The 15973-nt window shown below is 35.6% G+C and overlaps 1 protein-coding gene and 1 non-coding gene across 2 annotated transcripts; one reads left to right on the forward strand and one right to left on the reverse strand.

Moving 5' to 3' along the window:
- Positions 1-1619: 1619 nt before the first annotated feature.
- On the reverse strand, positions 1620-12076 carry LOC137746538 (protein TIC 40, chloroplastic-like). Its single transcript, XM_068486557.1, has 14 exons — positions 11717-12076; positions 10637-10745; positions 10424-10481; positions 10299-10316; positions 9683-10019; positions 7207-7280; positions 7025-7088; positions 6281-6359; positions 5568-5608; positions 5118-5163; positions 4353-4447; positions 3628-3731; positions 2716-2763; positions 1620-2039 (listed from the first exon to the last, which is right to left on the reverse strand). Exons 1-14 carry the CDS (start codon positions 11910-11912, stop codon positions 1980-1982), a joined length of 1329 nt encoding a protein of 442 aa, XP_068342658.1. The 5' UTR covers positions 11913-12076; the 3' UTR covers positions 1620-1979.
- A 2651-nt stretch (positions 12077-14727) lies between these two features.
- Positions 14728-14829, forward strand: LOC137749090 (U6 spliceosomal RNA). The gene has a single exon (XR_011070165.1). It is a non-coding gene; the product is annotated as a U6 spliceosomal RNA (small nuclear RNA).
- Positions 14830-15973: the final 1144 nt, after the last annotated feature.

Here is a 15973-nt window from a genome sequence, read left to right on the forward strand (position 1 = left end):
TTTTGCCGTTGTGGATTCCTTTTTTTTCCAGAAATCTGGCAACTCAACATTACTATTTTGGAAAGTCAGAGCTAAATTCTGAAGGTCGTAGGGTATAAAACCAGAACCAAGTCTTTGAAGTTCCGTATCTTGACCCAATGTCAGGAAACCTTCTTATTTGAATCTTCTCCTTCTACGGTCTACCTTATCACTCTTTTTCGCGATCCAAATTACAATGTTGCTTGACGATCAAAACTGTCTATTTTGTAAGCTAACCTTTAATGATCAACTTAGCAAAAACACTTTTTATGCTAGGGAACTTATCAAGTAACTGAGAGTATTCATCTTAGCAACTGAGGTAATCCGTTCGATATCACTTGTTTAAGACAAATAAATCTTTTATTCAAATTGTTAATACTATAATTAACAATTCCATTAAAAATAATATACCATCATTAAGAAATGAATATATTATGCAAGGTTTCAACAAAAAAAAAAATAGATTATGCAAGGAGCATATCTCAAGTAATTAAAAACATTTTTTTCCGTAATCGAAGTCCTTTGTTTGGGTAATATCACTTGAATAAAACCAACAAATTTTCATTCAAATTGTTAGAAGTCTATTTGACATATTCCTACCTTCGATAGTAAATAGAAGTGCATTTGACATATTCCTACATCCTATATTCTTAATAATTTAAAAAACCCTAGCCGTCTAGAGAAAAACTAAAGGAAAAATTCTTTGCCGCCAACTCCTGTCTTTGGCTTTGGTGTCGGCGTCAATCTACTTAAAAATCATTCTTCAGCTCTTCTTTCTCACTTTTCGTTACTTTATTTGGTTTTGAATTGTCATCGTGAAAATATTGTAATCACTGTGATAATCGTCGTCTTTTGACACACGTACACAGTTCGCATAAGCCTTTGATCCAGTTATCACCGCAGATATGAGGTTGAAGCGGGAATCCATGGAAGATGTCGAATTGTGTTGGGATTGAGTTTAGTCGGTACGACACTTTGGGTTTAGCCGGTGTAGTAGTATGCCTTTCGGATGTTCGAAGGATGTGGAGTGGCGACATGATTTTATCTTTTTATTTTGTTTCTATTTAATAATTTATAGGAATTGTCTTAAGAGTTTGGTTTGATTTCTCTCTATAGGAGAGTTTGCTAGTTTGATTGCTCTTTATAAGAGAGGCTTAATTTTAAGTTTTCATTTTGGTGTGCTACCCTTTGTGATCTATGTCTGATGGGCGGAGTTGTTTGATTTGTTGGATCTACTACTCATTTGGTGTTCTGCGATTGTGATGGTGATCAGGTGCTGCAATAGACCCATGGGCATTGTGCTTCCTATTCCAATTTTATGGTTTGAGATTTTGTTCTCACATGATCTACTTGTAACATGAAGTCTAACGGTTTATTGATTTATGTAATCGTGCGGCTCCCTATGAGCTCGAAAGAGTGCTCAATGTCTACTCATTTCTTTGCGATCAATATGCATTATTGTACTATTTTAGATCTAGTTTGCAAAGACCCTTTTGAGGCCAGAGTTCTTCATGATATGTATTTGTAATGCCCTTTTATCAATAAATGAATATCGTACTCATAAAAAATAAATAAACATAACGTCAAAATGTTCTACAGTCTCCATGCAAAACCCACCAATTTTTATTCCGAATTGTTCTCAGTTCACTACATAAAATCTTGAGCAAAGCTACCAAAACCAACATTACAAAAGCCTGCTAGACAGATGATCCCAGACACCAATATACATTTCATTTTTACAGGAAGGGACATGAAGCTTTCAGTTCGTCCAATACGCTACAAGGATGTCAACTCATACTTCCAAATACGGCAGCAAAATGAGCCCATCGCGCGCTATGCATGGGCACAAGTACGAGAAGCATGTTCAGTTTCGCAGGATTGGAAAAGCTCAAATTCCCTTACTCATCCGTAATAAATAGAGAGCATGTTTAAGTCGAGAAGCTAGCGTCCATAAATAGAAATTAAGGCGAACCAGACACCCCGGGGAAGAGTTCCGATATCTTATTGAAAACATCCATAACCTGAGACAACAGAAAGCAGGAAAATGTCATTACATTAATACATAATATACTCATAACAGCAATCAACGCCATATCCCAGCCTGATAAAACCACATAATGCCCTCTGAAGTACATTGTTTATCCCAAAACATGATCACTCAAACATTAATTTACTTAAGGCATGCTGCGTAAAAACCATTTTCCATCGATTCTCAACAAAAACAGATAAGAACAGATACTACCGCTTGATCTACATCAAAATATCCCATTGTATTATTAAAAAATTGTACTGTTCCACAGTTGTATAGATCACTCATGCATATTTTGGTGGGCTTTTTGCTAATATTTTATATTACTTACTGAAATATTGCCTAATGAATTTGTATCTCAACAAATTAACCAACAGTGTATGCTCATATGACGTCTCATGGAAGAAATTTATTGATCTAAATAAAAGTCTTAATAAAGTACTTCTACGACATATCCAAAAGCTCTTAATTACATTCTGTTAGATAGATATTATCCAGTTAAAGTTATGAGGAAGAAGAGAACAGAAAATACTGGATAATAATCCTATAAATCGTTACCGATAGGATAAATTATAATATAAGAAAGGTAATAAATAATAAGCACAACTAGAAACCACATAATTAGGCAAATCAGAAATCATAGTTGAAGTAAAGAAGTTCTAACGTACCTCCTTATCGTTTTGATATTTTGCAATGCTCAGTGGGTTCTGTGAACACTGCAAAAGAAAGATAATAATTTAAGAGGTTTGGTATGTGCCATATAAGAGTAATGTTATTACCTCCCACCATTCCCAGTTGCCCACCCACCCGGTTTTCCACCTTTACCAACTTTAAAAGTATTAACTTACTCTTTCCACCCCTACCATTCCCATAAAGTCTATTTCTTAACTTAGACCATGATACTGGTTAGGACTCTGCCGCATAGTGGGAGGACAGTCGGACTGACCTTCCAAAGAGTGAGGCCACCAATGGCCAGTAACCCTATAATTCTTCGCATTTTTATCTTCATATTTTGGCAAAACATGAGAATGATGGGCGTTGAAGCATCAACACGTACATAAAATGGGTGTGGCAGAGATGAGAATGCTTCGTTGGATGTGTGGACACACGAGAAAGGATAAGATTAGGAATGAGGATATCCGAGGTAAAGTAGAAGTAGCCGAATTTGAAGGAAAGATGAGAGAAAATCGTTACGGTGGTTTGGACATGTGAAACGAAGGCCTACTGACGCTCCGGTTAGAATATGCGATTACAAGATAGAGGTTCATGGCCGAAGGGGTAGAGGAAGACCTAGGAAGACTTTGGAAGAGACTCTAAGAAAAGACTTAAGAGTACTTGTATCTAACGAAAGACGTGGCACAGAACCAGGCGCAATGGCGTTCTAGGATTCATACAGCCGACCCCATTTAGTGGGAAAAGGCTTTGTTGTTGTTGTTGTTGTATATTTTGGCAAAAAAATTTGTGTTTTTAAGCATCGTTCTTCAGCATAGTTTTACCCAAGGACAAAGTACGCGGATAAACAGAAATGTGGGTGACAAGTGACATTCTAAATTAAACCCAAGTACATTGCAAATACATACATCCATGATTGCTGCTTGAACTCTTGGGTTTTGAAATGCCATAGCAACTTCAGGATTGGCCATTATTTTTGAAATTACTTCCTCAGGTGAAAGCCCTATTTGGTCTGCAAAATATAAACATAGAAGAATTAAAGAAAATACATGCTGCATGAATTATTTGTTCTCCTTAAGCTTTTACACCAAGATTTCCCACACCATGGGAGAAAAATAAATCTACTCTCATGTTTTTCAGCCAGATTATCTTCTTAAATGAGAGGGAAATTGTTTTGAAGCCAATGAGTGCCGGAAAAATTTATAAATATCAACATATTAAGGAAAGTCATTAAAAATGGTGTTGAAAGTGAAGAACAGCTCGAAACATGAAATTAAGTTTTACATCAATTGAAACCCAAAGAAAGCATACACAATTGAGAACTGAGAACATTTCAAAAGGAAAAATAAAATAATAAGAAACGAACAAATAATAAAAAGTTCAAGAATGATGTAAATGACTCAATCTTAAACTTGGTTTATGCTAAAATTATCCAATCAACCTAGTCACTAATACATAATTCTACCAAGATGGAACTGATCTAACTTCCAGATTTATGGAATTATCAAATTTGATCAGGAAAATGAAGAAGTAGCCAGAAAATTAAATTTGTAATTGAATGCCATTCACTAGAGCGATTAAAATTTAATTAGAATGTACTGAAATCCAACAAGACTTGGTACTTCACACTTACCAAACTGCTGCTTAACCTCAGGACTGCTAAGATCAAAATTTTTCAATGAATCCATCATACGATTGTCCCATTCACTGCTTCCTCCCATATTATTTCTGAAACAAACATCAAGCATGAAAAAGAAAAGAGAAATTAAATTGGACAAAGATTAGAATATCTTGTTTAACATAAGCATCACACTGGGTTTAGTGGACATTATTTCTTCTGTATTAATTCCACAGATACAAGGGTTCAAAATTCTGGAACATTACATCCTATAACATACTTGACTAAAAAAGCACGGTCGTTCAGATATACATGTAATTAAGATCACTGACTAAATCAACTCTCTTTTAAATTGAAGCAATGGTGTGTCAACTATGGTCAAAGTTTGTTACATGAAAGCCGACTTGATACAATTTCCGCTTCGTGAGAAATTAAAGTATCACAGGATGTCAGAACAAGCAATGCACATGCGCCCTATGACTTTAATTAGCCGACTTATGACTTTATTTCAGGCAAGTTAGTGCAGCTGTAGCAGATGTCAGAATGATTTTGCACCATTATTTTTGTTTTCTGTTTCAGTAAACATTAATCCACTTTTAAAAAATGGAGGGATTTGGTTGAGAATATGAGAACAAAATCAAAATTTGGGTCAAACTTCAGAGACCAAAAATATTGTTTCGCTACATCAACATATAAAGCAAAAAATGCTCAGAGTACAAATATGAGAATAAAAGCTCCCAGCAATATCAAATGTAAATAGAGCCAAGACAAACAACTTACAGCATGTCCTCTAGCTGTTGGCGATACTGTGGATTTTGTAGCATCCCTATCAAATGATGACCATCATAATCAGACTAATGATCAAAAGCTACAGGTAAAGACTCAAGAGACACAAAATGAACTCAATGCCAACGAAAAAAGAAATGGAATGGTGGAAACAACCACCCACAAGTACACGTTATTACAACGAAAAAAAGAGTATTAAAAAAAGAAGGAAAAGGTTCTAGGTAGATTTGAAAAGAAAGATCAGATATTATTAGATCAGCTACGACATAGGACAACATAAACATAGACATTTCTTCAAACAGGCATAGGACTGCTATTAGCCTTACCAGGTGTGAACATAACTATCAAAATGAAAACAATATTTATCGTTATGAGCCATATCAAGGCTAGAACTTAAATACCCATAATCTTAGGAAAAGCAAAGTTACTGAAGGATGGACTTACATTTGAAAGTGGTAGGATTCCTCATCTCCTCAGGTAAATAGCTACAAGGTTATGAAGAAAATTAATCTTTATTAGAAAAACATGTTATAGTTCATCTAGAGAAGTATGTTGATGTTAAGTCTAACATTCATGAGACGGCATCAAATTAAAAAAATTCAAATTGAGGGGAGAGGGGAAGCAAGAATACCGACAACTGGAAGATTATTACAACATATGATGTAGACTTAAAAAGGAAACTCTTGAGATCACCTTTTATCATCAGATAAACATTCCAAGAAATGAATGAAAGGAATGAACAAGAAATTTGATAATGAAACTAAACGAGGTGAGGTCTTTGCCGAAGGACGACCATCTTCCTATGAAGGTTAAATTTTTTACTGATTCCTGAACAACAGACCAAAAACTTTTTAGTTTAAATTAGTTAATAAGTTATCCTCGTCCAAATGACAGAACAGTTTTGACAAGCTTTAAAAATTAATTGGTAAAGGAATTTAATAACCAAAAATAAATATGTTCAAGCTGGATTTAAATTGCATACATTGAAAATTTGATAAAATCTTATTCCAACCCAATCAAAATACCAATTAATTTCCAAAATTCACAAAGGTATTTAAGTGATACGTGGCTAATTTGCTAGATTCAACCATGATGAGACACTAGAACAAAATCATTTTTCACAAGTAGCAAGCACATAGGATAAGAAGGTATATTACGGATAAACCATCTTCTGCACTGTCGGATCTTCCAACATTTTCTCCAACGCTTCCACTGACATCGCAGGCTTTGCTTTTCCTATCCATTAATAAACAAAAACATAATTAAGCTGTCTGATTGGATTCCAAAATGCAAATCGTAGCCACTTCAAGCCATATTGATTAGTTTACACAGTAATGCAATCAAGATTATTCATATCCATTTATGACACAGTTGTGCAATCCTCTCAGCTGGCAAAAGACTAAACGAATGTTTCCACATAAGTAAGCACTATCTTAACAGACCGATGCAACTGTTTAATTTAAATGGCATATTTTCGGTCAGTAGTTTCAGACAATTTCCTTGAGAGAGGTGTATCTATTAGCTATTTATTTTTCAATTTATCTATATACAAGTTTTGGTGTCAACATTGACAAACAAATGTATAAAAAAATTGTGCCTCATTCTAGGTCCTTTTTTTTTTTTTTGGGGCAGCCCTAATTTCCCAGGGTTGGGCCTTGCCTTTAGGTCAGGCCAGCCCAATCCTTGATCAGCTCCATGCATGAGTCTTTACATAACTAGAACTCTTGAACCATTATCCCATGTGGAGCAGGCGAAATTTAGCATAAGCAGTTCAATAGTCTTCAGATAAAGATGGTCTTTGTCACAACGAAGCAACCAAAAAAATTTGAGATTAAATCTATAGCAAAGCATGGGCTGGAATTCTGAGAGACTGCAAAAGTGTCAAATGACTCTTTACATACCAGTAGATTGGGAACTGGTGAAAGAATCTGCCCCCTGCTTAAAAGCAGCTCCATTTTGAGAAACCTTTATGAAGTTTGGAAATAGTTAAATTTGAACATTAACTAAAAACACATCATCTTGAGGAACACCAACAGTAGATACAGACTTCCACATCATTCTGGTTACCCTTAGATGAACTTACTTCAGAAACATCTTTGAAGCTACTTTCGAAAGGACTCTTCTGTTCTGTTTCTTCTGGAGTAACATCTACAAAAGCTGTGAGTAGAACATAAATTTAGCATCTTCAACAAGAACCTTTCATAAGAAAACATTTCATTGTCCAAATAAGACTATCTTGTAAAAAATCAGTAGAAGAATTGATGGCCTTAATTTGTTTTAGAAATTTTCAATCTATTCACTACAGTAAAAGCTTAAGGTATTGACAATATTCCTGTATGTGTTAATATAAATAAGACAGGTCATATGACCAACCACCACATTTGTATGCAGGCAACGCACAAACACCCACAATTTCACAAAAATAAACACATGCACGCATGCAGACATGAATGCACAAGCAGGATGCATATCACAAGCTCTGCAACGCTTGCAACTGCCTATGACATATCTAAGGCCTCTGTTGCAATTCAAGCCCCCAAGATCATTTCGAAAAAGATTTTGTGAGTTCAAACATCATGGAAATTGTTCTATGAATTGGGACATTGGCTTTCGAAGGAAGTTGCGTGATGTGGAATTAGACGAGTTGTCATCTTTCTTGACAAGTTTGAATCAGGCTCGCATTCACCCTTCAAGGGTTGACGCAAGAAATTGGATACTTGATTCTTCAGGAAGCTTCTCTGTTAAATCTTATTGCGATTTCCTAATGGTGCAGATAGGGTTTTCCAGGCTTATGGCCTGGTTTGGAATCTGAAGTACCTAATGAGTGAAGGTTTTTACTTAGTTAGTGGCTCATGGGAAGGTTAATACTTGTGACATGCTCCAAAAACGGAGACCTAGTTCATGTCTACAACCTGATTGGTGCGTTATATGCAAGAAAAGTTCAGAGTCAGTTGATCATTTGTTTCTTCACTGTCCGGTGGCTTTAAATCTATGGCTGAAGATGTTTAGGGAGTTTGGTATCAGTGGGTTTTACCCAGGGATTTTTATTCTTTTATGGCAGAGAAACATAAATTATCGCGAAGGAGGAAGAAATCAATGTCTTATGGGGATGAATAATTTTAGCCATCTTTTGGGTCATTTGGATGGAAAGAAACAAGCTAACTTTTTAGACTACAAAGTCAGTGGAAGGGAGGATCTTTGGGATAAAGTTTGGTTATGATTATCTCTGTGGGCATCGGTAACTAGATTTGTCTTTTTTCAGAAATTTGGCGTAACTGGAACTATTAGTTAGTTTTGTGTTGTTTTCATAGTTTCTAAGTGTTCAGGGAGATGTTGCTATTTATCCTGTTTTGTCTGTGCTCTTGCGGACTTCTTGTCCGCTCTTGCATTTCTATTGTTTCTTTGCAGTAAAAATTTGTTTCTTCCTAAGAAAAAACATCATTGCAATCACACATTTAGCCTTGATTGTTTGTCAATCATACTTTTTGAAAACCACCAATAAACAGCAATCTGCCTTGAAATCAGATCAGCTCTATTTATAATCAAATGGCGTCCATTTATTACTCCTAGCTGTGCAACAGAAACATCATACCATGGATTCATATAAACAAAAATAACACAACTACTAACATATTACAAGATAAGCCTTCCACGCCTTAGATTAATAGAACAAATACATGTTACATAACTATTCATCTAAGTTATCTATGCATTTTTTTTTTCATATAAATTAATATATGTATGTATGTATGTATGTATGTATGTATGCAGTCCCCTTATTACAGTGATCACCTGTGAGGAGCATATATAGAATGAGTGCCTCCATTAATAGGAATCTCTTGTGAGGGGAATCAAAAGGGATCTCACTGAGCCACCATGCAATGCAGTTCAATGATCCAACCGTCCACTACCAGAACCCCAACAATGAAAACCACACCTTTAACAGATGGATCAAGTGTTGTGTTGCCCAAACCATTAGCAACTTACCTTTCTTTCCCAATTTGTGACTACTTTGTTGAACAATTAAAGACACAGACATATATCTTTATAAGTATGATAATTTCTCAGTAATGACTTAATTTATCGCCCAAAACAAAAGGTTTCAACGCTTAACATGATGTCTCACAAAAATCAGTATATGATATGATACCTCAGATATAGATAGCTCATGTTCTTGCAGCAGTCAATAAATGATACTTTAGAATGCCCACATATATTTAGAAAATAAAATAAAATAAAGTCCCAGCCACTATAGAAGTGAATTCCCTGTTTTACTTTCATGGCTACTTTGGTAACTTAAATTTACTACAACAAATATATTGGAACATTGAAAAGGGAATTTAGACCATAGATTTGGATCCCAAGAGAAAGGAAAATAAAAAGAAGCAACAGAAAAACAAGAAGATATGTACATTGAAGGCCATAAGGATTACTAATAACATAAAATATTCTAGGTCAGAGACAATTTCCTTTGTAGAGCAGAAACAAATTTCAGATCGAGAAAATTAAACCATATAAATTCTCTATGAAATATAAATGAGAGCATGGTAAGGGCTTACCAAATCTGTTTGACTTTTTATTTAGTTCAGAGTCACTTTTGACATCAGTGGTGGGGGTGGATGGTGTAGTCGACATGATTGGTGTGGTTGGTGTGGCTTCTGTGGCTGATGAGGCTGGTGCTGCTGGTGCGGATGGTGCTGCATCTACTCTGGTTGCAGATACATCTACCGTCGAATGTTGAGAAGTAGGTGGAAAAGGTGAGCCAAAAGGCCCTGATCCTGAAGCTGAAGGAAATGGAAAAGGTGACCCAGGAGAAAATCCAGCATTGTTGAACTGACTATCTTGTGGATTCATTTGACCCATCAAAGTCTTAAAAGCCTGTTGCATTGCATAGTTCTGAAAGAATATTGAAGGCAAGTTTAAATTAAAACAAAACTCAAATATCAAAAGAGTGTGAGGCTAGATTTTGTGGGTGACACAATAAACAAACTCTTATTCATTTTAACATATGTACTCGCATACATATGATGATGGCAATTTGAAAAACGTTCTTTCACAAACATTAGACATGTTAAGGGCACTCAACTCAAATATTGTCTTTTTACACACCCAATAATATTAAAATCCTGTAATTGAAAAAAAAAGATCCATAACTTGTAGGAGGAAAGGACGCACCTTTAATCTCGTAGCCACCTGTCATTAAAATTAACTTGTCAAACAAGCAGCAAAGGTGAAATGGTCTAATAAAAATTCATTTTATCAAACTCAAACAAAGAGCATGTAACAATCCATGTTCTCACCCATGAAAATAGTGCTGAAAGCCCAACACCAACACCAATCCAAAACAAAGGCGACCCTCTAGAACATAAAAGGTAAATAAAGGTGTAAATATGAAATGGTTATGAACGTTTAGGCACAAGGAGGAAACAGGAAGCAACCAAAAAGCTCATAAAATACATGATTAGCTATAAAATATATAAAAAACTGAGGAAGTGAAGAAAACAAATCATTACACATTTGTGGGTGGGGGAGGTACTGAGATTTGTGGGTTGACACCAACTGAAGATGTTTCTTGGGTACTCGAAGAAGAAATGCTTGCAAAACGTTCCACTTCTAACTTTGCTACAATAGTATCATAAAATAACCGGTGTCAGTACAACTAAATTGAAACCTTGCACAACCGGGAGATCATATGAAATACGGCATCATAGAATCAGCAAGATACATTAGCACTTCTGATGAAAAATAAAACAATATCCCTAAAAGCTAGCTTCTTTTTTTTCACCCTCAAGAACTATCATTATAGTCTTATAGATACACAATGTAGGGTAAGTAGAGTAGTGATACAGAAGGGATACAAGCACTTTGGACTGTGTTTGTAACAGTCAATAGTGCTTCTTCACAAAACGCTTTCAAGTGCATTTCCAGAAATCACCTGGATGTTTATTAAATTCTGACATGCTTGATCACTTATGATCAGAAGTGTTTTTTATATAAGCACTCCTAACCCCAATCCTTGTCTCCAAAAGTGCCCAATTCCTGAAGTTGTAATCCTATTATAACTACTTTGGGAACACATATAAAGTCAACTAGCATCTCCTCTCCATATGCATGCGTCTGCGTGCGGCACTGCAGACAGGATGTGAAGGTTATCTTTTCCCAAATACAGCCACTATCTACAAACCAACTCATCCGCTCTCTCCAACCCGCTACAAGAAGAATTTTCAGTGGTTGCGACTGTCTTTCTTATAGCCTCTATGCATGGCTTTGAATACCTTTTCAGTTTTCACTACCCAATCCTTTTAAGCTTGAATATTAAGAAAATTCAAATTTTAAAAAGTTGTAGTCATACACTTCAAACCTGAAAAAGAAAAAAAACAAAAACAAATCATACAACAGAGTTCACGTCCTCGAAACCGTATGCATCACTTGAGACTCACAATTCAACACAGAACCCTAACAAGTAAATAAATCTCTGTAGTTCAAAATAATAAAGCGAACCCGTGTTTTCTGCACTAAATTTTGCAAGGAGAAGCTAAAAATTTTCGTGCTTGAGACAGTCTACAGTAAATTGAATCAGTAGAATTTAGAACCTGGGAGGCGAGTGGCAGTGGAGCGACCATCGCGACCATTGGCTCTGGAAATCTGGTGATTTTTGGAGTTTCTGAGATTGGCGGAGCATCGAAAGAGAGGGAATTGATTGAACGAGGGAGCGATAATTCTTGGTTGGTTTGAAGAGAGGAGCGGCGGCGAGCGAGGAAGCGAGTGAGGAAGAGATAGTGACGTCATGATTTGCTACTAGAAAATCAAGGAAAAGGGCACTGCAATTGTACCAACCCAGAAGCAGTAGAAAGTGTAACACCCAATGATTTTTTGTAGGGTTTTCTGGTGTTTAACTCAGGAGGAAGAGGCTGAAACACAAGAGTCTATCTCTACGTTCTTTTTTTTTTACGCCGAGTGACAATATTTATCTACTGATATAACAGGCTTTTTTTTTTTTTTTTTTTCTTCCCTTTGATAAGAAAAAGTATTTTCTGCAGGAACAAATCTCTTCTTATCTTATTCTTATTATGTATAAAGCTAGCAGTGTGATGAACAGTGTAGCAGTGTGATGAACAGTGTGCATGCTGACAAAAAGTTTGGGGTCATACCCTTCGAGAAAATAATTGGACCAAAATGCTCCTACGCAAAAAAAAATCAAAATAGCAAAAATGAATGCATAAGATAATACAAGGGTAATTTTGTAAATTTACTTTTAAATAATACACTGCCTCTTCCTTCCACACCGCTTCATTTGTTCCTCCTCTTCCGTTTAACCTTTCTATCCAACTGTCCACCATCTATAAAGCCTTTCTTTTAACCTGTTCTTGGTTTTTTAAACCGACACCTATTCTTGGTCTTTGCTTTATCTACCCTTTTGTTTATTTAGGCTGAAAGATTCCAAGAATTATAATTTAGAAACTGCAAAGCAATGGGATGAAAAGGGTAGATAACTTTTAACTTTTAATGAGTTTGATTTTTGAAGGTAAGAATTCAAAAGTGGGTACTTTTTGGTTATTTGGTGAATTAGGTTTTTGTAGTTTGAGGATAATTTTTAACAATGGCGACATCTGAAGGAGCTGGTGTAGTGCTACACCACAAACTGGGTGAAGGTCACAATAAGTATTAGTCACTACAAGAATGTTTGACTATCCTCATTCTGGAACCAGGTTTAAAAGGGCCCTAACACTGACCTTGAAACCGGTATATAACCCTCTTCTTTTTGTCTTCTAGTCTTTTGCTTACTCGAGCATATGATGTCATTTAAAATTAGTGGTTTGGTTAATGTACTTGTAGTATCAGTAGTTCCTCTCTTTTTAATGGAGTGATTCCTTTTCTTGCGCACGTAAAATCTTGATGTCTGCAAATGCACACATCATATGACTTTTAACACAAGTTTTGCTTCTATCATTTGATGTTGCAGTGGAACTTTGAGAAAAACCTCTAAATCCTTTCATTTTCCATCAATGGCGTCTTCAAGCAAAACCTCTAAATTGTCCAAAGTTTCGCCTTATAACCTTCTGCTAATAAGGGTTCACAGCCGGGAAGAAGGTCAGGTCTTCATCAAGGGCCATCGGGATGTCCAAGGTAAGTGCAGGGTTTGGTGGGAATCAGGCTAGACATCCATACTGAACTTCCCGCATCATTTGTCCCATAGCGTCCATGCACAAGGATCTATCTTTGGTTTTTGGAATTAGGCTTGCGCTTTCCTCTCCCAAATTTCCTAAAAAGTATCTTGATATGCTACGACATGGCCATCTATGAGGTTTTCCAACGATCAAGTTAGTGAATAGTTTTAGACTCAAGCATTGGGTAACAGAATTCAAGTATAAAGATTGTGTTACCAGAGATTTGGCATGTCAGAGTCGCACGGCATGCTTCAGCATGACATTTGGGCTGCTAGTATGGACCAATTATTTTGCAGAGTGGGCGTCTTTCAAAATGGTGCTTGAGGAGCTGAAGAAGTATATGGCGCCTGTAAGTTCGAATTAGTGAATTAATAATTGTTTATGTTAAATAGTATATTAGAGTGATTACTAACTGTCAATTTTTTGCTTAACAGGGTTATTAGGATATTGATGAAACCGACCCAAAGTTGTTACAGTTCATCGATAACATCTTCAAGGGGCACTTTTGGGAGTGGAAGTATGACGTTGAGCGAGATGTAGAACTACATCCAAGTCCTAAAAGAATAGCGGAGCAAAAGTGTTATTATTTTGTTTTTCAATAGTTATGGATGAACAATAATGTTTTTAGGTAAATGTTTTGTGGGTGGTATTTTTAAATATTTGTTTAATTTGTATTTGGATTTAAATTTACATTTAATTGTTTATTTGGTTAATATAATTTGGTTTAAGTTTTTTTTTTAATAAACTTTAAAGGAATACGAATTAAATTTAATAATAATTAAAAACTTGAGCGACGATTCATCAACACAAAAAGTTTATAGGACGAAATTCGTGTGAGGAATGTGGTAATCGTTGCGCAAGATTTCAAAGAGAAAAACTTTGCACTACGAATCCTTCGCCGTGCAAAGATCGTCGTGTTTATAAACAAATTGCTTAGCTACAAAGGTAGAAACTGTAGAAAATTACAACAGCAGCCTCTGCACCCTTCTCTCCCATCGCTTTCCTTCAATACGGCGTCCCTCCCTCCTTTTCTCTTAATTTCATCCTCTAATACTCCCTCCATCTCAATCTCCATATTCTCTTCATACATCGATCTATTCCGGTGTATTAGGTAGACGATTTGATTTTGTATTTAAAAGTATCATTGTCAATTCATATTAACACCATTAATTTTGTTGTCTATAGCGCTGTTGTATACGAGTAGGGATCGGTGGGTAAAGATTTTGGAGGTATTATTTTTATTTTTTCTAATAACATAAATAAATTAAAATATATGTATATTATATCGTCATTTAATTTATTTGTATGGAGATTGGGCCGGGATCAGTTTTATTACAAAAAGAAGGAAACTTGACTCGACTGCTGAGAAGGGGGGATACAATTGTCCCACACCGGGTACAGCGCTGGTTATTAGTCATAACTGCGCAACGAAGAATGTCCCTTCGGGACGTTCGATAAAATTGGAACGATACAGAGAAGATTAGCATGGCTCCTGCGCAAGGATGACACGCATAAATCGAGAAATGGTTCAAATTTTTTCCATGAAATTGAATGGATTTTGAAGCTTTTTCCTTCTGTATTTTTTTCCACCCAGTTTGGGTCAATTGGAATGCAGATTGAGGATCTTTTGGTGTTGGGAAGTATTTCGCGCTTTGGTGGCTCTGTCTCAATGTCTGACAGTCTGAGTTTTCATATTCCAGGTTTGCCTACTAACTGTTTGATAAAATGACTTTGTTACTGTGGCCCTTAAACGATTGTTAAGCTTAAGCATTTAGTTTTCTATGATCTCTGGACGATCCCTCTATATATATATATATATATATATATATGCTGTGTTTATATATGTGTGCGGGCGTGTGCACATTGTATTTGTGTACCAGTTTCACTTGGTTGAAGCTCTTGAAAGACTCCATTTGGGTTTTGCTTGATTCTTTTAGTTAGTTTACGTAACGTGGATGTTAAAAGTTTCGAACTTTCATTTTGGTTGTTTGAGACATTTGTAAATCACAGTCGTAGTCATCTAGGATAGAAAATTTCTCCAAAGAAGATGATGTATGCATTGCGATTGCAGGTAATGTATGTAGTATACGAATCTCATTGAGTTTCTAGTTCCAGATTTGCAAGTACATAGTTGGGAATACAAATGAATGTATTTCTCAAATCTCTAGTAAAGTTGAGGTGGTAGATTATATTTTACAATATTTTTCAACTCCCTCACTTTTTTTTTTCTTTTAGCCAAGACACCATAGATTTGATTGCTAGATCGATTCCTAGCCATAGATTTGATTCTAGCGTATTGAGTTTCACCTTTATTTCTACTAAGCAGGGTTTTCTCTTAGTCAAAAATCAAGTGTCATCATAGTATTGTGGAACCTAATGGGTTAAGGTATAGTAACTATAGTAGACATATTTTAAAGAAATTAATCTCGACGAATAATCTCTCTTCAGTTTTCATTAATGCGCATCTATAAGGTAAGCAGTGATGTTGTTTTGTTCCGTTTCTCTTCAGTGATTCCTCTACTTATTTGGTAAATGCTTAATCGAAGTAAGTGTAGTTACGACTCGTTTGGTAATGCTTCTGTTTCGTGTAAACATGAAACATTTACTTTAGAATCTCCCAGAAAACACTTTGATATATATATATATATATATATATATATATATATATATATTTTAACAAGA

The sequence above is a fragment of the Pyrus communis genome, chromosome 10 (genome assembly GCF_963583255.1).
Source record: "Pyrus communis chromosome 10, drPyrComm1.1, whole genome shotgun sequence".
Lineage (NCBI taxonomy): Eukaryota > Viridiplantae > Streptophyta > Magnoliopsida > Rosales > Rosaceae > Pyrus > Pyrus communis.

Excerpts from the sequence above, each read along its gene's own strand:
- LOC137746538 (XM_068486557.1), bottom strand. The coding sequence starts at position 11,912 with ATGACGTCACTATCTCTTCCTCACTCGCTTCCTCGCTCGCCGCCGCTC. Across the intron at positions 7,281-9,682 it reads TAAAAAGTCAAACAGATTTG|CTTTTGTAGATGTTACTCCA; the intron begins GTAAGCCCTTAC and ends TTCTACTCACAG. Across the intron at positions 6,360-7,024 it reads CACCAGTTCCCAATCTACTG|GAAAAGCAAAGCCTGCGATG; the intron begins GTATGTAAAGAG and ends ATTAATGGATAG.